The following is a 24,210-nucleotide window of genomic DNA, read 5'->3' as shown; positions in this document are numbered from 1 at the left end:
TTCTGGCTCTACATTCTAGAATAAGGAGAGTAGGGAGGGTTGGAGCAATGCTTGTGGGGAGAGCATGACCACATGAGAGAGGCTTCTCGCTGTCTTCCTAAGCCTCCGTTTTCTCATCTTTTTAGTGGGAATAATAGCTCTACTTAATGGAATTATTGTGAAAAGAAATGAGACCAGCATTTTGGTAGCGCTGTGCCTGGCAGAGTAGTTGCCCCAGAGATGCCACCAGTCACTGCTCGTCACACCTAGGCATCCTGTGACAGCTGTGACTGTTAATTCCCCCAGTGATCAGTGGGAGGGTGGGAGGCAGACGGAACTCCCTGCCCCTGCCCCGTGCTAGGGCTGCCTGCTTCCCAGGCCACACCTCACTTGCCGTTTCCCCCCCAACAGGGGCAGTCGACGTGGACGAGTGCTCGGAGGGCACAGATGACTGCCACATTGATGCCATCTGCCAGAACACGCCCAAGTCCTACAAATGCCTCTGCAAGCCAGGCTACAAGGGGGAAGGCAGGCAGTGTGAAGGTGAGCCCAGCCCGGCCCTCCTGCCAGACCCCAAGGCCGCCACCCACGGCCTTGGCCTTAGCCGCGGCAGACTCTGCGTCTCCAGGGCTCGCCCCCATGAAGAACCACAGCACAGGCCTCTCTCAGCCTTGGGAGGGAGGCTGTGGGCTTCCCGGGAACCTGGCTACTTCTCTGGAGGGTGGTATTGAGAGGCCTGGGGTGTCTAACTCTCCCTGGATTTGAAACTTTTGGGGTTTTTAAAAAGAAATTGAGATGAAGCATTAATGATTTATTTGTCCATCTGTCCCTGACTGGATGTGTATGGGGTAAAGGCTTGGGGTGACCCCCACAGTCCCTAATTTCAAATCCGAAATAACTCTATGTACCCTGTGTAGCTTCCCTGAGGGAGCGGCTCAGTGACAGCTACTTCTGTGAGGCTGGCTCAGGGCTCCTGTCTCAAGGATGAGAACTTGGGCCAAGACTGGTGGGTTTGTGCTGTCCGTCTCTCTGTCCAGCCTTCCTTCCCTGCACCTAGGGTGCTGCTTTGACTGTGTAGCCCTAGAAACCACCTCCCTGGCAGGCTGAGAGTCAGAGAGACAAGAGCAGCCTCGGCTGTCTTTGGAGCCAGGACTTTCCAAGCTGGGTGGAAACTTTGGGAGCATTTGTCCAGGAGAGTCTGTGTAGTCATTCTGCCTCCATGGGGCAGAGCCCAGCATCAGAGGACTAGAAACAGCTCTCTCCATGACTGATAAGAATCAAGACCCAAATCTGTCCCCACTTCACAGATGGGGACAACTGAGGCTCAGTGTGGCGACGCATCTTCTGCAAGATCCCCATGTTTCACAGTGGCGTGGCCGGTACTCAACCGCAAGTCTCCTAATTCCCACCCACGGCTCTCTAGCGTCTCCTTATCTTCTCCTTGAGCCCTGCCAGCTTACTTTTTCACAGTGTGAGATTTGTGTTAGAAAAATGACACAGGAGAACAAGGTGCAATGCTGTATAAGGCTTCACGGGAGCTCGGTTGTGTAGGACATGCAGCTCTGCCTCCGTGAGATGCTGACATTGTTGGGCGTCTCCTTAAAGCCAAGTGCTGGACAGATGACATTACCCTGGATCGTGCCTCCCTGGCCTTGCTAGGGGGAGAAGCCTGAGAGGGGAGCTGGTGCCTACTCACAGACCTCTGGAAGGAGGCCAGGCTGGAGGCAGATAGAGCCGGCCGTGAGCCAGAAGCCTGGTGGCACAGGCCGGGCCAGCTGCTGGCAGGTCCTGGACATTAGCTTGGGGGTTCCAGCTGACACATGTAAGGCTCTGTGCAACCGTTTTCTGACCTTCTGCTCTGCCCTCCAGGCCCAATGCTCTGGCAGGGGAAGGCCCAGGGTGACCCCCATCCCTGCTGATTTGAGCCACTGACGCAGCCTGTTCCTCCCCTTGCCCAGCTCCATAGGTGCCTTCCCACTGTCCCCTGCCCAGGAGACCCAGGCTTTGCGACCTCCTTGTTGCCCTGAAGTCCTTCAGAGTCTGGCTTTAGCTTTCCACTCTGCTTGAGCCCAGGTTGGGAGTCACACTCACTGGCTTCGGAGGCCTGATGGCCTCAGTACGACAATAAAAGAGGATAAGGCTTGTGAATGTGCTTCAGGAACTGCCAGGGGCCTCCCTGTCTCTCCAGCCCGGCTCAGCCTCATACAAACACCATGCTCACACACACTCACCAGGTCATTCTGTGCTTCTGAGACCCAGCTCAGGTTTGCCCCCTGCCTGGAGCTCCTTTCCCTCCCTTTGTGTCCTAATTCCTAATCATGCTTTAGATTTGCCTCTTCCAGGAAGCCTTCTCCAATACCACCACTTCCACACAACTATACACATGTGCGTGCATGTGTGTATATGTGTATACACACGCACGCACGCACACACACACACAGCTGCGTTAAGTACCTACCTTGCTCCCAGAAGCCCCTAGGCTGCTTTCCATCAGAGCACTCTGATTCTGGATTATAATTATGTGTCTTGCTCCCCCACTGAATTGTGAGCTCATTTATTGGAGGGTCTGCCATGTGCTCAGCCGTGGGGCCGCCACACTGAAGCTGTCAAACTCGGCCTCTGCCCGACTGGATCTCACAGCGAGTTCCTCAGTTACAGAGAGCGTTTCACGTTTGTGCCTGTGTCCGCAGCTCCTGGGGCAGAGCCTGGCACTAGCATGGGTGTGCAGGACATGTTTGTTCTGAGTTTGGCTCTCTTTTGCCCAGACTGGAGTTCACACAGGGTGAGCGGCCTCTGAGACACCTGTAGAAGAGTGTGAGGGCTGCATGGGAAGTGTGGCGCGCCGGGTCCGCGGGAGGGCCTGTTCTTGCCAGGGTGTCATTTCCACCCTGTCTAATGAGAGAGAAATGTAGGGATGGGAGCCCTGGGTTGCAGCCCACCTCAGTGTGAAAGTTTGGGTGGTCATTTGTCCTCCTGAGCTTCAGTGTCTCCTTTCATTAGATGGACCCCAAATACCCGCCACTACAGGCAGCCCTGATCGATGAAATGCAATATAGTGTACAGGGGGCCTGCCAGCCTCGGGGTCTGGCTCACACTCTATACGGTGCGTGCATAACACACAGAGGGTGGTGCCATTACCCGCACTGTCGTTGTCATCAGCACCTCTTCTCACTACCTCTCATAGTGGTTTTAGGCTCAGATGACACCATGGAGACCTTTGAACACTGCTCAGCACTACAGACCTCAGAGGTGATAGGGTGCAGCCTGGCCCCTCCCCTAAGGGAGCTTATAGTCCAATTGGGCTGCATGAACTGAGACTGCGCATCGGTAGAAATTCTTAACGAACAAGTGAGGCTCACACGGGTGGTAAGCGAGCTGTGCTGCCGCGTCAACGGCAGGGAGAATGGTCGTCAGGAACCGAGAGGAGGATGCTGTTTGGGCGCTCGCTCCGTAAACACTCCGAGTGCTGCTGTGGGTTCAGGGCACCTGAGTGGATGCTCTCCCCCTTGTGCTGAGGCTTTCTCATCCCTGGGGACCCACCTACGGTCATCACTCAGAACCACAGAGCCTGCTGGAGTGTTCGTCAGATTCCCCCTGGGTTCCCCAGAAGGACCATGCAGAGACTTCTGGAGTTTTTGAAATCTGGAGGGGCTGGCAGGCCCTGTGCACTGGTGACCTGGGGAGCTTGGAGAACACCCAGGTGTTCACTTCTTGGTTCACAGGGCGGGAAAGGGAGGCCTGAGAAGGCAGGGGCCTTGCCTGAGTTGGGACTAGGGCCTGAGTTTGGTGGGTCCACTGCTTCACAGTGCCTTTCTGCAAGCAGTTATTGCTGTCTGTGGCCCTCTATTCTGAGACAAGGGAATGAATGGTCATATTCAGTTGAGCATAGTGGTTAAAGCCTGGACTTTGGAACAAGGCTGCTTGGGTTCAAATCCTGCCTGTGTAGCCTGGACAAGTTACTTGACCTCCATTTGTTCATCTGTAAAATAGAAATGACAATAGTCCTACCTCATTGAGATAGTGTGAGAATTAAATGAATTGATGCATATACGTCATTTGAACATAGCCTGGCACATAGGACACACTATATCCGCATTGGCTGCTGTTACTGTGAGGATGATGGTGGTGATGATGGTACTGACGGTGACGGTGATGTTGACAGTGACGCTGCTGATGATGACAGTGATAATGACGATGAGGATGAGGAGGTCAGTGGTGACCATCATGATGTTGATGGCGATGATCGCAACATTGTCCAATATGTGAAAAGGGGTGAAGCGTTGTCTTTTTCCCATAACTCCCAGGAACTAAAACAGCTGGGAAATGGGGTATTCTGGTTCATTGACTATTCAGATAAACCACATGCATATATCCATGTCCCCACAGACATACAGACATGTGTGCTGTTCACAGATGACCATTTACCAACCACGTGCAATAAAAAATACAAGTGACAGAAGGCTTTCCTTTGTTCTACTAAACCTACTCCAGGGATGGCAAATAGTATGCTGCCACCTTCTCCCACAGCAGACATCAAGAATCAACAACTGCACCCTCCAGACAGCCATAGTTACCTGGGATTAAACCTGTTTTCCCTCCCTGGGCCCCTTTTATCTGGAGGTCCTGAGCTTGTGTGGGATTTTGCAGAGTTTGGGGTTAGAGTTTTGGGGGAAATGAGTTACCTTGTTCCAGAGATCTGATAGTCTTTGCTGCTTACCATGGTAAACACAGAGGACAGATTCTCAGCAAAGCATGCCCAGAGACACGGCTTCTAGAGTGTCCCCAGTTCTCCACAGGAAGAAGTTACCTATGACACCCCCCCCCCCACCATGTGGGGCTGACGGAGCCCCTTACACCTTTAACTGTGTTGCCTGGAAACTCCTGCTGGTTGAGGAAAACCCTTTAGCAAACCCAGCACCTGAAGCAACCAGGAGGTCGGTCTCTAGCCAGGCCACTCGGATGAGAGGCAGCAGGACTAGACATCAACCCCAGTCAGCCACGGGGTCCCAGCAGCTGGCCAGGTCCCCAGCAGCCTGTCTGAACGCAGTGGGAGGAGTTCCCTAGCTGTGCGTTAGAGGGGGCTACAGAGACCCTCTCACACTTCCCCTCCTGCCATCAGCTCATCCTGAGCCAGGCCCTGGGAATGCAGGGGGCTGGCGGCACATCGCCCAGCCAGCCCATCGCTGGCCTCCTGCTCGGCTTAGTCAGGCCTGTTTGTGCTCTTTCTGCCGAGGGGGCAGGTGGGGGGTGAAGAGGGGGCATTTTAAGCCCTGTAAATGCTTCAACTCATTTAACCTTAATTGCTTTGTTTTCATAGACATTTGCTAAGGAAAAGGACCAAATTATAGCTTGAATTGGGCCTTACTAATCTTAATTAAAAGCTCTTGTTTATAATCAAGACCAGGCCCCAAACGAGGAGCAAACCACCCTCAAATGGCTTGTTTAAATAACTAAGACCCTCTTGATAATCACTGTTTAGTCTGAACCAGCAGTGCACATCACCCCTTCTATGTGTCCTTAATTTTTTCGACCATTTATTCAAGTGGTTTATTCCAGTTGCAAGTTCCAACTGGGGCCTTTTCCAAGATGTTATAATTAAAACTCTTGGGGGAAATAACATTTTGTTTTGGCCACAGTATATCAAATATATTACTATTTTCCCTTTCTTGTGAAAAGGAAAAAAATGACAACCTTATGGGCATCAAAGATCACAAAATTAGCATGTATGTAATGAATGTAAATAGTCACTTCCTGAATTTCATATCCCCGGGGTCTACTTGTCAGTCACTGAAGTCAGGTAGATTACAGGGCATGCTATTAAGCATTTTAACAAAACTCCTACTGACACACCCAATGATCCATTTAGTTCAACATCAGGAAAAAATCTTAAAACCAGTTGGCCTTCGGAGGGAATAATGTCTATGACCTTATTAAATCATTTTCATCATCATTATTGCACACTTTATTGAAACTCCAGATGAAATTCTGCTTTTGGGGAGGCCAAGAAAGTCAGTAGGAGGTGGGCTGGGAGGGGGGAGGAGGGGAAATTCTTCAGGTCTTAAAACGTGCAATTATGCATGCTAACGTGTGCCCTGCTGAGGATGAAGGCGCTTGCGTCCAGCAGACCAGAGGCAGGAAGAAATTGGGTGTGACTTAAACTTCCAAGTTGCTGTCAGCTAGCAATTAGGCAGCGTTGCTTACAACTGGTCTCAGATCTGCTGCAGAGTTTAGGCTTCTTGGAGCCCATGTCTGTTTCTGGAAACAAAAATTAAGAGCTCATACGGTTGGCGTCTAAGCATTGGAGGCAAGTTCACCTTCCTGAACCTCAGTTTGCCCGTGTGTAAAATGTGTCCACTGGACTAGATTCAGTTTAGCATCAAGAATGTTCACTGAGCACCTACTCTGTGCCAAGCTTGGTGCCCGGGCCAAGGCATGCTTTCCTGACCTCACTGGTGAGGGGAGAGACAGCCTGGGAGAGACACGATCATAACAGGATGTGGAAAGTACAGCCATAGAAATACAGACCAGACTCAGCGGGCATGAGGAAGAGAGAGCGTGTATCTCTACCCAGAGAGGGAGAAGTCTGGGAGGGCTCCCTGGAGAGGCATCATCCCGGCCAAGTTAGGAAAGCAGTGCAGGTCTCTTCCAGCTCTGAGGGCCCATGGAACCATCTGCAGCAAGGATGCAGAGGCCCGTTTTTGTCTTTGCCGACTTGGTAAGTCCAGCAAGTGACTTAACCTTCCAGAGGCACCTGGCTCCTTATCCATCCAATGGGAGCAGGGGTACCTGCCTCACAGAGTGTGCATCTGAGTGGAGTCTCGGGGAGGGAAGGCTGCCTCGCCATACATGAGAGTGTGTCGAAGACACGGTGCATGCATGTTGAGCTTTCTTTTTTCTCTAAATTCCCATTTCTCCCAGGGTTGGAGGGCCTCTGCCCCCACCCCCACCTCCATATCTCCAAGCTCCCTGGGCAGCAGGCCTCTCTCTGCCCCTTCTTCCAGGCCCTCTGGCCGCCTCTTGGCCGCTTCTTATTACAGTGGCTGTATTTGTTTTTCCATCGGAGGAATGCTAACCAGAAAAAAACCATTATTTCTAAGAAAATAAACCATGGGCCTGTTGGCCTTTGAATGCTACTGAAGTGGACGGCGGCCTTCCCCAAAGGCCTTGAGACAAAGGGCCAGAGGGCTTGTGTGTGCCGGCAAGGTCAGGGGGTCTCGGAGGATACTTGGAGGGGGTCTTCCAGATGGGCCAGGGCTGCAGCCCCTGGGAGGAGAGCATTTAAAACCCCAGCTGGCCTGGGAGGAGAGCGTTTAAAACCCCAGCTGCCCAGCTTGGACTTCTGGCTGGTTAATAACGGCTGCTGGACTGGACACCCCCCACTCCCTCTGCAGGCTCCAAGTTGCACTCCTCTCTCCCAGAGATCCCCTGCCTTCGGTCCGGGCCTTCTGCCTCTTGAGTCAAGGGGAACAGAGCTGGGTGTGGGTCCACGGAGACCTAGGGTGCCAGCCTGTGTGACCTTGGGCAGGTCTGTGGACCTCTTGGGCCTTCATGTGCTGACTGTAAAGTTCAGGGCTGGGCCAGGAGAGCCCAGGCACCCTGGACCTCAGCAGTGGGCAGCTCATTCTTCAGGATGCTCCTGGCCATGGTGGCGCCTGACGCCGGTTCAGTCTCTAGGGGTGGAGGTGGGCTCCAGCTGGAGGGTCAGCCACCTGTCCCTTCCCACTGACAGCGCCACAGGCAGACCTGGGCTGGCAGCTCTCCCGCTCTGGGCTGGCAGCTCTCTGTGGCCGGGGTCTGGGCTGAGGCCAAGGGGCCAGGACAGGGAAGGTGCTGGCATAGAAGGAAGAAGTCAGGGAGGTGGCTTGGTCCTCAGTGAGGACTGCGGGCCCTGGCCCCCTCATTCCCTGAGATGTGATGAATTCTCCAGAGGACTGTCGGGGTTAGGATGGTAGTCTGGAAGGAGCCTGCCTGGGTTCCAGTTTTGGCTCTGCCACTTACTAGCTGGGTGATCTTGTCCAAGTCCTTAAGCTCTCTGGGCCCCGGTCTCTGTTTCCACAATGAGGGAAGTTTAGCCCTCCCAACCTGGCCTATACTGCAGGCTGAGCTGCCTGCTCTGACAAGGCGCCTGGTGGGGGCTGCCCCTGCTGTTACTGTTGTCATCACTAGAGAGAGACTCCCCTGGGACCCGGAGAGAAAGGGAGTGAAATCAGACTGCACCAGGGCAGCCCCGGCCCTGCCGCTGCTGGCGCCCCCAGGGCAGCCTGTGAGGGCAGGGGAGGACGCCTGAGCTGGGAGTCTTCCTTCAAGGTGCTGTCAGCCCCAACCTGCTGCTAAGAGTAGGTCCGCAGTTTCCCTTTCTGGGCTCGGTCACCCCTTTATCAAATCCAGGGGTGCGTCAGACCTCTAGAACCCCAGCTTACCCGCTCCAAGCGGCTCAGGCTCTCGGGCAACTACATCTCTGACTGCCCTCCTGTTGCGCTCATGGGGCTGGGCTGTAGAGCAGCCCCCTGGAGCCTGCAGTCTGGGGGCCCAGGGCTTCTCCGCTGCCTTTCGCTAAGGGAATGGGAGAATGGCCATGCCTGTCATTGGTTGGGGAGCAGTAAGAGCCTCAACTCTGGGCTGGCAGCCCCCTGGGGCCCCTCCTCATTTCCGTCTTGAACACTCTGACGGGTCAGCTCTCATTCTGACCCAGCAAACCAGGTTGCTTCGGTACCCAGCAGGCCTGATGTCGGAGCCTGGGAACAACCCCCAGTGAAGGGTCCAGGGTGTTCCTGAGGAACAAAGGGAGTAATTGGTCCTTTGGGTTTGGTAGGCAAGTCGCACCTGGTACTTGGGAGCCACAAAGCCTACAGTGAGTCTGCACTGGGCAGGTAGCATTTGGGGTCAGTTCAAAGTGAGCATCCTTGTGGTTTCCCTGCACCCGGCAGAGCCCCAGAAACTCACCAGCACAGTGGATTCAGCAGTCAATGGAAAAAAATTTTAAACAGCGTTATTGAGATATAATTCACATACTATAAAATTCACCTACTTACAGTTTACAATTCAGTGCCTTTTAGTGTATTTACAGAGCTGTGTATGCATCACCACAATCAATTTTAGAACCTTTTCTTTACTCTAAAAAGAAAGCCTGTACCCCTTAGCCATCACTCCGCAGCCCCCACCACCAGCCCAAGAAACCACTAATCTACTTTCTGTCTCAAGAGTTTTGCCTTTTATGGAGACTTCATATAAATAGAATCGTTAAAAATATGGCTCTTTGTGACTGAGAAAGCAGGAGCTCTCAAGTCAAGTGGCCTGGCTCACTTCCTGGCTCCACCGTATTAGCTGTGTGACCTTGGGCAGGGAAGGTAACATCTCTGAGCCTTGGTTTTCTTTGCTGTCTAATAAAGATGTCGGTACCCATTTCTCAGGGTGGTCACAGTGAAGGGCCTGCGTACGGCCTCACACGTCCACGGAGGCTCCTGTCGAGTTGGCTACTCGTTCGTTCAGTGCCGAGCAGACTTCCGAGGAGCACACTCTACTCCTTCTGAGCCCGCAGCTGAACAGGACACAGTGCTTGCCCCATGGAACTCACAGCCTCAGAGGACACATACATAGCAAGCGAGAGTAATGACAGTGTCTGTTCAGGGAGCTGTGAGGCCCAGAGGGTGGGGAGGAGTCCTGTCTGCCAGGGGTCTCGCAAAAGCGTCAGGGAGGAGGTGATGCTGGGACCCAGCCTGCTGAAGTGCGGAGGCATCTGTGAAGGGGAAGGAGCTCCAGGCAGAGGGGACAGCGTGAGCAAAAGTGTGGCGGCCTGAAGCCATGCAGGCCACTGGGAGAGGTCAGCAAGCAGCTCAAACCCCATGGTTACCTTGGATCATGGGTTGGGTCGGGGGAGGACCTTCCCACCCTCTGGCTGAGCCATGGTCATTGTGTGCAGTTAGGAATGAAAAAGTATATAGATTTGTGTTGGTTTTTCATGACCTTTGACCTTTCCCATAATTAACTGCTGGGCCCACTTCTGGCATTGTCTCGGCAGAAGGGAAACCTGATCGATGGATGCCAGGGGTCCGCCGAGAGCGGGTCTCATTACTCAGTCATTACACACCCGGAGCTTAACCCTGTGCCACCGGAGACAGGGGGCTTAATCCTTCCTGCTAGGCGGCCCTGCGAAACTACCTTCCCGAGAATGTAATTAGCCAACAAACCGGATTAAGATTTATTCACCAATAAGGACTCAACTTCCTAAGCCATACATCTCTCCCAGAATGGTTGCCTGATCTAAGGAGTGGACGGTTTTTCCTAAACCCCCCAGACAAAGGAGAAGACGTGTTAGCGCCCAGCCAGGGAAGGGTTCTTTGTTAGAGCGTTTGGTCTCCGCTGTCTGCGAGGAATGCCGAGAAAAATGCCAATTTCAAGGGGAAATGGGAGATGTTGTCAGTGATGATCTCTGAGAGTGGAGAGTGAGGGGCTTTAAAAATCCTCATCTTGAGAACCTTTCTAGTCAGTCCTGATTTTTAGGAAAATACCCTAAAATAGTATTAAAATAAAATGAGAAGATGTTCTGACTCACTGCAGTAGAATCTCTTAGAACCTAGGCACTGCAGAATAAATATATATTTCATGGCGCAGCAAGAACCAATTTTGAATTAAATGGAAAAAACAAACAAACAAACAAACTCATCCCACTCAAGTCCAAACCAGTGTTGCTGACACATAACAAGAGCTGTGGGGTTGTGTGTGCACTGCCGTTTTAATACAGGAAAAGTGGAACTGTGTGACCTTTTAAAAATCCCATAATGAGCAGCTCACCATGCTGTTTTTCTCTGCTCTGTTGGATGTTAGGAGCTGTTTTCTGTTGGGAATTGAGTTCTCATTAAAAAAAAAAAAAATCAAAGCTGGAGAAGGGGCAGGGATGTCTAGGGCGAGCTGTTGGACTTCACATCTGCAGCACTTGGGTCCGGTCTTTCGTCCTGCTCACTTTCTCCACCGGTAGGAACCACCTTTGTACCCACCCGTCAACCTCGAGAGTAGGTGCAGACCCTGGAGATAAAAACAATGATGCATGTGGCATCTCCTCCCCACCTTTCTCCTTAATAGCTTTTGGAGCATGAAGCACTTTTAAAAAGTATTCATCTCATGCACCCCAAGGATGTGGCTCCAACAGGACTAGAGCCTGCATTTGAACACAGTGCCTGGCTGGGGCCCCTGAAGACAAGGCCCTCGGCCATGCCATCCTTGGCCTCTGCATTAGTGAAATGGAAACAGCAGTCGCACCTGCTTCACACTCAGATTTATCACTCCAGTCTTTGCTCTGTGGTCTCATGGCTGTCTTCCCTCTGTGTGTCTATATCCAAATTTCCTTTCTCTTGTATGAACACCAGTCATTGCATTAGGGCCCACCCTACTCCACTATAACCTCTTCTAAAACTTGATTACATCTGCAAAGATCCTATTTCCAAATCAAGCCACATTCACAAATACTGAGGGTTAGGACATCAACACATCTTTCGAGGGGACACAGTTCAACTCACAACAGTCCTTTAAGACTAAATATCTAGATTAGTCTCCCAAAGCAAAAGAAATCAAAGCAAAAATAAACAAATGGGGCCTAATCAAACTTAAATGCTTTTGCACAACAGAAGAAACCATCAACAAAACAAAAAGACAGCCTCTGGGAAAGGAGAAGATATTTGCGAACCAAGCGACCAACAAAGGCTTGATTTCCAAAATACACAAATAGCTCATACAACTCAATATCAAAAAAAAGCAAAAACACAAAATGGGCAGAAGATCTAAATAGACATTTCTCTAAAGAAGACCAAGAGATGGCCAACAGGCACATGAATAGATGATCAATATTGCTAATTATTAGAGAAATGCAAATCAAAACTACAATGAGGTATCACCTCACACTGGTCAGAATAGCTGTCATCAAAAACTACAAATAATAAATGCTGGAGAGGATGTGGAGAAAAGGGAACACTCCTACAGTGTTGGTGAGAATGTAAATTGGTGCAGCCACTATGGAAAACAGTATGGAGGTTCCTTTAAAAACTAAAAATAGAGTTACCACATGATCCAGCAATCCTACTCCTGGGCATATATCTGGAAAAGATGAAAACTCTATAATTTGAAAAGATATATGCACCCCAATGTTCATGGCAGCACTATTTACAATAGCCAAGACATGGAAACAACACAAATGCCCATCAACACGGTTGGTTTAGGAAGAAACAGTGTGTGTGTGTGTGTGTGTGTGTGTGTGTGTGTGTGTGTATCTCCACAAGGAAATACTACTCAGCCATAAAAAAGAATGAAATAATGCCATTTGTGGCAACATGGATAGACCCAGAGAATATCATACTAAGTGAAGTAAGTCAAACAGAGAAAGACAAATATTATATATCACTTGTATGTGGAATCTAAAAAATAATACAAATGAATCTATATGCAAAACAGAAACAGACTCACAGATATAGAAAACAAACTTATGGTTACCAAAGGGGAAAAGGAGTGGGGAAGGAATAAATTGGGAGCATAGGATTAACAGATACGTACTACCGTATATAAAACAGGTAAACAACGAAGGACTCACTGTTTAACACAGGGAACGATCTATATTCAGTGTCTTGTAATAACCTATAGTGGAAAATAATCTGAAAATGTGTATGTGTAACTGAATCACTCTACTGTGCAGCTGAAACTGACACAATATTAGAAATCAACTATACTTCAAATAAAAAATGAATAGCTTGGCTCTACCCGCCCCCACTCTTTCACCCTCTCCCCACTCCATCTGCCTGTTCCTCACTCTCTGGTTTACAGTCCTTAAAAAGTAGTCCAAGGCTAATAGGCATCTTGGAGGCCTGTGGGACCTCTTCTGGGGCTAGTGGCTCTTGGATATGTTTTTTACAATAATAATCTACTTGCTTTGGCAAAAAAAAAAATTAGTTGATTTGTTTATGTGTTTATCTCTTTTGTGTTAAAGGAGGCGGCTCACATGATTTTAAAAAATAAAAATTCCAAGCACAGACACAGAAAGTCAGGGGAGGTTTGGTTTCTGAGCAAATGTCTCCATTCAGGATGCTGGGCAGGTAAATCAGGTTGGCCACAGAAGCGTGTGGGAGCACTTCAGGCCTGGGGATTGGAGAGGAACTGATCATTCTTAGGGACGCTCAGATCTGGGGGGACTCATTGGGAATGGATTAAGGGGAGAGATGTGAGCAGTGAACATCCCTGCACCCTTCAGCCCATTCGTACCCACTGTGGCCTACACTATGGGGAGTCACAGAAAGGAAAAGGCTGGAGCTGTTTTATTGACTGTTCAGCAATCTCTTTATAATGCTTTACGTATATGGTGATCAAATAGTTTATCATTTTGATAGTGAAAAGGTTGCTGTTAATAATTATACCCAGACAACAGGCATAAACTGGAACTACTCCAGGCAAACTTGGGTGTATGATTATCCTAATCAGAGAAAAGACATTTTTCTCTGTTCTTACCACCTTCAAAACAGCTGGCTCAACTGAATTTCATGGATGCAGTGACTCTGTAACTGATTGTGTTTCCTTCCTTGCCTTGGTTTCTAGGAAGCTAAGTCACGTTTATGGCCTTCCTTTTGTAATTGTGCTGGAATTACCAAATGTATTTCTGCATAAAGTCACCAGCTTTCTCTTATTCTTCAGCCCTTCTTTCTTTTTCTTCATCCTAACATCCATTCTTTTTGAAAATCTTATTGTTTGTATTTTGTAAGCTATTTACATGGAGGATGTTTGAAGGAACTGATGGGTGGATGAATAGATGTTTGGATGGATGAATAAGTGAGTGAATGTTTGGCTGGATAGATGGATGAACAAGTAGGTGTTTGGATATGTGTGTGTGTGTGTGTGTGTGTGTGTGTATTTGGATAGATGGGTGGGTATTTGGATCAATGAATACATGGACAGGTGGTTAGGCATTTGGATGGGTGAATATTTAGATGAATAGATGTTGAGATGAATGGAAGGATGGGTGTTTGGCTGAATATTTAGGTGGATGGATACACATTTATATGGGTGGATATTTGCCTGATGTATGGATGGGGGAATATGTGATTGGGTGAATGGGAGGATGGTCAGCTTATTGGATATTTAGATGGATAGATTTCAGCATGTATAGACAAATGGAAGGCTGGTGGATGGGTGTCTGAATGAACAGCTTATTGGAGTGACTAGATGGATGGTTAATGGGTGAGCGGATGGATGTTCAGATGAATGGATGCATAACTGGCTGGCCGGCTGTTTGGGCGGATGGATAGGTACATGCACACACACACACACATGTTTGAGAGTGTGTGGGGGGGGGGACGACGGATGGATGTGGAGCATGTGGAAAGATGAATGTGTGAATGGGTGTTTGGCTGATTAGAGAACATAGTGATTCGGTACACAGTGTAAATGTGCCAGGAATGAAATAATGTATATAAAGTACTTTGCCAATGCCTGGGATGCCATGGGCATTCTAACTTATTAGAAAGGACGTGGGCTTTGTAGACTGAAAGACCTTTGTTTTGATCCTTGGCCTACCACTTACTATGTGACCTTGAGCAATTACCTTTCTGTACTTCAGCTTTCTCAACCATAAAATGGAGTTAAAACACCTACTGCATTTGCACAGCATAGGAAACCAGAAACAAAATGAAAAGACAACCTACAGAATGGGAGAAAATATTTGCAAATGATACCACCGACAAGGGACTAATTTCCAAAATATACAAACAACACATACATCTTAATAGCAAAAAATAAACAACCCAATCAGAAAATGGGCAGAACACCTAAATAGACATTTCTCCAAAATAGACATACAGATGGCCAAGAGGCACATGAAAAGATGCTCAATATCACTAATTATTAGAAAAATGCAAATCAAAACTACAATGAGGTATCACCTCACACCAGTCAGAATAGTCATCATTAAAAAGTCTACAAATAATAAATGCTAGAAGGGGTGTGGAGAAAAAGGAACCCTCCTACACTGTTGGTGGGAATGTAAAAGTGGTGCAGCCATTATGGAAAACAGTATGGAGGTTCCTTAAAAAACTAAAAATAGACTTAACATATAATTCAGCAATCCCACTCTTGGGCATATATCTGGAGAAAACTATAATTTGAAAAGACACACGTACCCCAATGTTCATGGCAGCACTATTTACAATAGTCAAGACATGGAAATAACCTAAATTTCCCTCGACAGCTGAATGGATAGAAAAAAAAGTTATAGGTATACAATGGAATATTACTCGGCCATAAAAGAGAATGAAATAATACCATTTGCAGCAACATGGATGGACCTAGAGATTATCATATTAAGTGAAGTAAGTCAGAGAAAGACAAATATCATATGATATCATTTTTATGTGAAATCTAAAAAAAATACAAATCTTATTTACAAACCAAAAATAGACGCACAGAAGTAGAAAATAAACTACGGTTACCAAAGGGGAAAGGGCAGGGGAGGGATAAATTAGGAGTTGGGGATTAACAGGTACACATTACTATATATAAAATAGACCAACAAGGACCTACTGTATAGCATAGAGAACTATATTCAATTTCTAATAACATATAATGGAAAAGAATCTGAATATATATATAATCTGAATATATATATATATATTATATATATATTCAGAAAAGAATCTGAATATATATATATATATATCTGTATCTGTATAACTGAATTGCTTTGCTGTACACCTGAAACAAACATTGTAAATAACCACACTTCAATAAAAAATTGCTTAAAAAATACCTACTGCAGAGGGTTGCAGTGAAAATTAAGTGGACTGGTGTATGTGTCTGGAGTAGATCCCTGCATACTTCCTTCTGAGGTAGAGTGTGTGAGAGAATTCTTCTACCCAAGCATAGAATAGAAGTCCTTCCCCTCAGTCTGACTCATCCAGCATAAGTCATATGCTCACCCTGGGACCAACAGCGGTTGCTAATGCCATGTACTGCTTGGGTTAGACTGATACCCCCTCTCCCCTGCCAGAGCTGGGACCAGGGCACCTTCTCCTGAGTCACCTGCTTGAATGAAGGAAGGGAGGGAGGCAACAGTTTGGGAGCTGCTGGTTCAGATCAGATGAGAGATGATTCTCGTGCTTACAGTTAGAGGAAATGGGTGACCACTGGCATGACTGCACCCATATTAAGAGTGTAGAAAAACCAAGTGTTGGTAGCTGACTCAATTTCAGTGGAGAGGTGGCAGGATAGCAGTATTCACTGGGATGGGGAACCCCAGGGAAGTGCAGGTTGATGAGTTAAAGTTTGGCCATTTTGCCTTTGGAGGGAATGTGGAAGATCCAGAGGGAGAGGTGGTTGGATTGGTGTGTCTGGGGCTCTGGCAAAAAGGTCAGAGCTGCAGAGATTGGGAAGTAATCAATACACCAGTCTTTATAAATCCACGTACACTTTCAAACATAAAGTCTTATATCCTCCATTAATGTTATTTAAAATTTCTAAGTACATTAAGTATAATGATTAAAAATTCAAATGGCTTACGGAATTGAGCCTGCTTCCCAGCTGACACTGACAGCCAGTGCAGGCAAAGCCTCCTGTCTCTTGCACCTTTGGAGATCCAGGCTACTTTGTTCTTCCCTCATCGTGGCTGGGTGGGTGGGCACCAGGAGGAGGCTGCCCAGCCCAGACTCTGTATGCTAGCACTCCAGTGCAGCAGTTTTCACTGAAGTTATTCCCTCTGATGGCCTGCGTCCCTGGCACACAGGTGTCCAGACTACTTGGTCACCTCCAGAGTTAAAGAGCTCACTACCTCCTGAGACAGGATCTATCTTCCACATGGACATTCCCACCCGTGAACATTAACTGGCCCGCATGGCTTTCCCCTACTCTGTGTAGCTCTTCTCTCTGGACGAGCGTGGAGAGCACATGGAGCTGAATGTCTCCCTGTGCCAGCTCCTCAGTCATTTGCAGGAGCGACCAGGCTTGTCTTCAGTTCCCCCTCTTCTTCAGGCTGGCCCCTTCCTGGCTGTCATAGCTGGAACCTGGCCTCAAAAATCCCTCTTCAACCAAGTAGAGGCGAGACTGCTTCTTCCCGCACTGTAGCCTCTTGCAAAGCACTTCGGGTACTGCTTAGCCAGTGCTTCCGGTTCCACGGAGGAACTCTTCCGGTTCCGTGGAGCACTTCAGGCTCTGTTGTGGGACACTTCCGGCTCACCCTTTCCTGCTTCTCCGCAGACCCTTTGAAGGTCCGGGTGGGTGTAGGTTGAGACGAGAAGAGCCCAGGGAACATTCGCCTGGCAGAGCCTCTGCGCTGGCACCGCCCTGCTGGAAACTCCCAGAAGTGCAGCCAGTGTTCAGCCCCGCCCTGGACTCCAGTGCTAGGCTGCACTGGTTCAAATCCCATTTGTACTGCTTCTAGGTATGTGACCTGTGGCGAGGTCCTGGGGTCCCTGCACCTTGGCTTCTTCGGTGGCCTTGTAAAATTGGAAGAATGATAACAGTACCTATGTCTTGGAGTTAGTGTGGGAATTGGGCGATAATAACGTGTAGTGTTGCCCCCGGGGACTTGGGCGTAGAAGCAGCTCGTTGAATGTTAACTAGACTCGCTCCTGTGTTTCTTGAGGTCTCTCAAATCTCTCTGGAACTCTAGAACTGATAGCTTTTTGACCCTGATGGGAAGTGTTGAAAAAGACTTAAAACAGCAAAAAGAGTGACCTTTACAAAAGCCATTGGTCATTGTTTATGAGACAGAAGCCTTTGTTATAACAAACTGGAGCCGTAGAAATTCAGGCTTCAGATGGCTGATCTGGAAGGAAATTCTAGGGGGAGTATATGGACTTTTCTCTCATTTTCAAGGTTATGCTTTTTGGTGATATGCAAAGTTCATTTATTTCTTACCCCCAGCTTCACAAGTAATGAGCTGTCCATCTCTGGGAGGCTTTCAAATAGCCTAAAAAGAGCCAGTTTGGGGGGCAGGCAGTTTAGACAGGATCCTGCATGCTGTTAGTGTTGAGAGGGCTTCAATGGGGGGCAGAGCTGGGTGTGAATCTTCCCCGCTTCACTGTGGGGGGGTCTGGAAGACACCTTGAACACACATGGCACATGGCCCTGCTCTGCAAGGTGGTGGCCAACCTCGTTGCACAGACAGGATCTTCATCTTTGTAACCTTTGGGTCCCCAGCTCCCAGCAGGTGAATTCCTTGAGTCATCCCCTAACCAATCATGTTCTGGTGATTTCAGTGGTGGGGGGAGAGGAGACCCCTAGGTTCTTCCTCTAACATTTCTCATGCACCTCATTTTGCAGACATCGACGAGTGTGAGAATGACTACTACAACGGGGGCTGTGTCCATGAGTGCATCAATATCCCGGGGAACTACAGGTGCACCTGCTTTGATGGCTTCATGCTGGCACACGATGGACACAACTGCCTGGGTGAGTGACGCATCCGCGCTCTGCCTGCAAGGCACACCCTGCCTGTTTCTCAGCTCCAGCTTGCGGTCCTGGGGGCAGTGGGAAGGCTTGCCCTCTTTTGGTTCCTTGTATTAGTTTGCTAGTCTTGCCGTAACAAAATAGCACAGCTTGAGGGTTTAAAGTACAAGAAATTTTTTTTCCCTCACAGTCTGGGGGCTGTCTGAGGTCAAGGTGTTGAGGGGAACATCTCATGGTAGAAAGCACATGGTCTCAAAGCAGAGGCGCCCGTCCCCCACGCCCTCTCCTGCTCCTGGCTGCTGAGTGACCTGGGGAACGATGGCCTAGGGGGTGAGACCATGGGCTTGGACGGAGAGCAGGAGTGTGGTGTGGCTGTGGACACGTTCTTAACATTCCTGAGCCTCAGACACTTGCTGGTGCCGGGAGGGTGAGAAGAGCCGCTGTCTCACACGCTGTTGTGAGCAGTGACTGAGGGCACGTCCGGGTGGCTGAGAAGGGTGCCTGTTACCAGGCTCTCGGTCCTCGTAGCTGCTGCTGTCATCATGGCTGTCCCAGGGGTGATAATGCTGCCTGCTTCATCAGGTTGTGTGGGAGGATGGAGTGACGTGGTGAAGTGGAGTGACTGGCACTTAGTGGGTATACATAGTCAACAAACATCAGTGTTCCTAATGGCATTAGTATTGCTGTAGGTGACTTGGCCCCCGTTTTGTGGTTGGAAATTTAAATAGTTTGCTTATTTTGTTTGTTTTTACCGTCAGAATCCAGAGGTGATTCTGGGCATAAAAGTTTGTTTTGTTTTATTTTTGCAACTATTTCCTGAGCAATTCTGCCCAGAAGTGGAACTACTGGGTCAGAAGGATCATTTGGGATTTTTATGGCTTTTGGTGCAGTGCTTCCTGAAAGGCCTTGGGAAGCCTTCTGCTGCGCCAGCGGGGGCTCTGGTGCGTGGCGTAGGAAGCCTGACATCCCTGGTGCTCCGGAACTTCTCCAGAATTACTGGTGTACTGGTCTTTGATTCCTCTGCCTGTTTTTGTTTAATGCATATTGGATCTCACATTAGCTTATTATGAGAAACAATCTGTAAACATGTGATTATACCCAAAATCATGCTGAAACGGAGGTCTGAACAGCAGGCTGTTGAAGCCCAGAGGGGTCTGTGAAGAGCTGCCCCTGCCTGGGGTGAGGGGGGTTGTCTGGATGTGGGGCTAATTCCTCAGGGGGCTTCAGGAGGAGACTGCACTGAGCAGGGTCTCCAAAGGCAGGGGGCAGTTTCCCGGTCAAGGGTAGAGGCAACGGAGAGCTGTGCTCAGGGCAGGGGGCGGGGGTGGGGGGCCACAGCCGGGGCTGGGGCTTCAGAGCGTTTGATGAGGTCGCAGAGAGTGGAGGCCATGCAGTGTTCATTGTGCCAGACACGCAGTTCAGTACGGTTCGAGTTTTATCTCAGTTAATCCTCCCAAGAGTGTAAGCATTTAGCTTTACTGGCTGTTTGCCCCTTTCTTCAGATGATAGAGCATGTTTCAGAAGTTGATTAGCCCGTGCAGGCATGGCCGGCAGTCCCTATGGGACAACAGACAGTATCACCAGGGGTCAAGAGGACACACCTTGGGAGCTGCCGGTTCTGGGCTCAAATCCCATTTCTGACAGTGATCAGCTGTGTGACCTTTGGCTGCTTCACCTCTGAGCCTCGGTTTCCTCACCTGTAACATGGAATTCGTAGTCTCTGTCTTGTAGGGTTCTTGTGAGGTTGGAGTGGCTCATGGATGCCTAGCGTTTAGTGGAGCGCCTGGCACCGAGCACACGCATGTACCGGGCTCAATCCGGCCATCGACTTTCAGACGAGATGTATTGAGGTGGGCTGGGTGGATGCCTCCGAGATGTCGTGAGGGCCAGGGCCTGCCGTCCGCACCCCCGGGCCCCCTTCCCAGTCACGGCGCTCTCACCTGGGCAGAGTCAGCTGTCTGTAACCCTTGCTTGGCTGCGGCAGGTGTGCCCAGTGCCTCCAGTCTGGCACACCTGCCCAGGTGTGGGCAGGTCTTTGTTTCAACATTATTTTCAAACTGATTCTTTTCACACTGATTAAAGAACTAGGAAAGACTCCCCCCACCCCCATCCCCACCTCCAAGCACAGATTGCCGCTTCGTGTGGCTCTAATTCACACATATGGCAACTGAGAAAAGGCTCTCTCTGTTGCTCCTCTGCTTTTAGCTGAGGGCAGACCCTTCCCAACAGACTTCTTTTTGTTTGGGCTTTTTCCTTCTCAAGACAAACCTCTGGCTCTAGAGAAGTCAGACCTTGGGTCCAGCCAGCTCCAGCCTAGACTGACCACGTCCCCTCTCAAAGCTTCAGCTCCCCCATCCCCAAAATGCTGTCAGAATGCCTAGCACAGTGTCTGGACCATGGCGGCTTGTAGATATTGGCTGAAACAAGTAACACTGTAAGAGGAAGCTGGCCCTGGAGTTTGGAGATGTTGCCCAAATTCTGTCACCACCACTCATGAGTTTTATGGTGAGGGACCAGTTACTCAAACTCTCCAAGCATTGGTTCCCCTAACTACAGTACTACCTGTCTCAGGGTCACTGTGACAAAGAAATATAAAAGGAGATACAAGAGATGAACATCCCAATGGGAAATTCCACACAGGTGAGGATGTGGTCATCACATTGTTGCAGCCCACAGCCCTCATCCAGCCTGTGAACATGTTTGGGCTCTCCTCCACAGTGTTGATGTTGATTGACTTATTTGTCAACATTTATAAACCAAGGGATGACACATAAAAATCAGTATTTCCAGCATTATTCCTACTTGGCCAGAGACCCCTGCCCCTGCCTTTGTTGGACTTGGACAGGAGTGTAAATGAAGGCCTGTTTCCCATGTGGCTAAATGTGTAAAACTCATTACAAAGCTTCAAAACTAGATTATATTCAGTCTCTTCTACCTTGACAAGTATTCCTTCCTAATGGCATGGAAGGCTAGACTGGAATTTAGAATGCTAGGACTCCTTGGAGTTTTGTGCCCAAAAGTGGTAGCCAGGGAAGTGCCTCCTCCCTACCCTCTTCCTCTCACCCCTGGCTCCATCTGACACCACAGGGAGCCTGAGGACACCTCACCTGAGTGTTTAAGCTCTGGCCATTTGCCCCAAACCCTCTTCCCTTTTGCTTGGTCCTGTCATCTGTCCCTCCAAGAACAGCCAGGCTTGGGGCCATCTAGATAGGGAATTTGGGAGTCTCAGACACCCAGGATGTGGTCTAGAAGGGTGGGTGTGTGTTCCAGGTGCACATGACCCCCTGTGGACTCCTCCTTCCATGGGGAGGGCTGCAGCCGCAGGAGGGGCAGAGCAGAGACCAAGAGCAGGGGCACCTCTTGCCCACGTCTCAGCGTGGTACCAGCAGCCACTGGCAGCAGCTGCAAGCTGGCTGCCCTCTTTGGAGGGTGTGCGTGCTCTCCTGATTGCCACAGTCCCCACCATTTCCTGTTGCTCACAACCAGCCAGCTTTGGTCATTTAACTACCTGCTTGATCTCTGTAGGAATTGTGTTCATGTTGCCTCATGAGGCTTCCAGAACCTGACCAAGTGGTTGGAAGGTTCTGTGTTCTGTATCATCGCTGCCTTGTGCATCTCTGGCCAGTCACTGTGAGCCCCACCTCACAACCCATCACCCGCCGGGGACAGCTAGGCCTGTTTGCATCTCCTGTTGTTTTGTCTCGAGAATCCTGGGTCAAAAGTCTTGTCCGGTTGTCACATTCCTCTTGCAGCCACCACTGCATTCCTTCGGGGTGATGGCTGGAACAGAGCCTGGGCAGCGCAGTTGAGAAGCATTCTGAGTTAACTAGGAGAAATGAGGCTGATGGCTGAAGGGTTATTTTCTTGCCTAAGTTTTCACAGTTGAACCTTTTTCTTTTCTTTTGAGCAAGTGAGGTTATTTTCTTGTGAAGATGGCTTGTTTGGGACTGTGTCCTGGAGGGTGGCCAAATCTGTCCTCCGGGGAGTAAAACCCTCTTTCTATTTGACATCTTTATTGAGGAATTTCTCAAATATAACAGAAAATGACACCAGAGGGAATTGAAACCATGATGAGATCCTTGCTCAACCCCAAATGACTGCTTTTAGCATTGTAATTACTTGAAATAGCAGTAGTTCTGTTTGAAAAATATTATTCCAAATTCCATGCAATTGGACATAAGAGCAATATTTAGGCTAATAGAATAAGATTTTTTTTCATCTTAAATTAAAACCAGCAGTGGATAATTTTTTCCCGACTCCACAAGGCAAGGCTCCTTTTCCCCTAAAGCCATTAGTTCACTTGGCCAGATGTTTTCTGCGACCCCAGTCTTTATCTTGACTTACTGAAAAATATGTTTCTCAAGTTGCTCGCAGTTTGAATGTGGGACTTGCTTCTCAGCACTTTTTGCCCTGATGAGAAGAAGTCATCTGTAGCCGGTTCGGCAGGAAAGTTGTTTTGTTAACCAGCTCACTCCATTCCTGTTACCACTTACCAGCACCTACCGTGTGCCCGGCCTTGTGCTGGGTAGGCAGCTGCACTCAGGTGAGATGAGGGCCAAGTCTCTGCCATAAGCCAGAGTCATCCAGAATGTTGTGCTCACAGCATCCCTGGGCAGAGCTGTTAGTTTCCCCTCTTTACAAATGAGAAGACTGAGGCTCAGAGAGGGGAAGCGATCTAAGTAAGGTCACACAGCTGGTAAATGGTAGAGCTGGGACCAGAGCCCAGGTCTGTTCATGTGCCACTTCAAGACTGTAAGCCACTGCCCACCCCTCGCCCATGGCACCGGGAACAGAGCCAACTCTGGGCAGCTGGTCCAGTTCTGTAGGGGTTAGCTTCTGCACCCCTGCGAGTTTAGGGGTCACTGAGAAATCCTAGCCTCTGCTGAGCCAGGCTGGCGGGTGGCATGCTACAGGGCGCAAGGGCGGCCCTGGCTGCTGAGTTCACCTCCCCGCAGCCTGCACTGCCTCCCAGGCCAAGGCAGGTCTTACCACCGTGCAGGGGCCTGTGTCACCTGTGAGCTTCTCCAGGACATTGTCTTACCCTAGGTGACCGTGCAGAGCCCTGTTACCACCGAGCACTCTCACACAGCTCCGTGGCTCCGACCCACAGCAGCACCCAGTTCATCTGCCCACTGTCAGAGGCCCCTCAGGCTGGAGCACTGCCAGCCTCCTCTCCTCACCCCTCATCTTGCCCTCTGGCCCAGCCTTCCTGAAACCCGCACAGTCCTTCTGCACATCCCCGCTGTCGGAGCTGCTCCCTGTGACCCCTCTCCCAGTATGGACCTGAGGTCTTGCTTGTCATTGGAGATCCCACCCACGTCTCCTTTGCTCCGAAGTATTCTGGGACCACGTTGTACACACCTCCGCTGCGGCTGTGTGCTGGGGTTCTCTCTTCTCCCCTGCAAGCAGAAGCTGTCTTGTTTATCTCTCTGTTTTCCTCTCGGAATCTGGTATAGTGTTTGGCATATCATAGGCATATAAATATTTGAAGAATGAATGATTAAACAAATTTGAAGAAGTGCCTTGTAACCTGGGTCTTCAAGCTCAGCAAACCTCTGTGGCGGGCACGTGGCGGGCACGTGGCAGAGATCCAGGTGAATTAGGTGGAGCCTGCGGCTCAGGACCTCCAGGTTCGTGAGAAAGACAGACATGTTCACGACCCTAATGACAGGTAGAAAGGGCTACGTGAGCAGTGACACAAGTCTCCCACCTAGTAGACACTCATTAGTTTATTCAAAAAAATTGTTCTGAGCACCTGCTGCGTGCCAGACCTGGTTTTAAGTGCTGAGGAGACCCTGAGTGGTGAACAAAGGCAACCGA

The 24,210-nt window shown here is 49.4% G+C and overlaps 1 protein-coding gene across 3 annotated transcripts in view; it reads left to right on the top strand.

The window, feature by feature from the left end:
- SCUBE1 (signal peptide, CUB domain and EGF like domain containing 1) overlaps positions 1-24,210 on the top strand; it is a 123,183-nt gene that overhangs the window by 3,450 nt on the left and 95,523 nt on the right. For all 3 annotated transcript variants that reach the window (XM_032492383.1, XM_032492382.1, XM_032492381.1), the window contains exons 2-3: positions 391-522; positions 18,265-18,393. In XM_032492383.1, the coding sequence (XP_032348274.1) occupies positions 391-522; positions 18,265-18,393 (261 nt within the window). The remainder of the gene's footprint in view (positions 1-390; positions 523-18,264; positions 18,394-24,210) is intronic.

The sequence above is a fragment of the Camelus ferus genome, chromosome 12 (assembly GCF_009834535.1).
Source record: "Camelus ferus isolate YT-003-E chromosome 12, BCGSAC_Cfer_1.0, whole genome shotgun sequence".
NCBI classification, from domain to species: Eukaryota; Metazoa; Chordata; class Mammalia; order Artiodactyla; family Camelidae; genus Camelus; species Camelus ferus.
The sequence above is the reverse complement of the archived record's forward strand: the minus strand, read 5'-3'. Positions and strand labels throughout refer to the sequence as shown.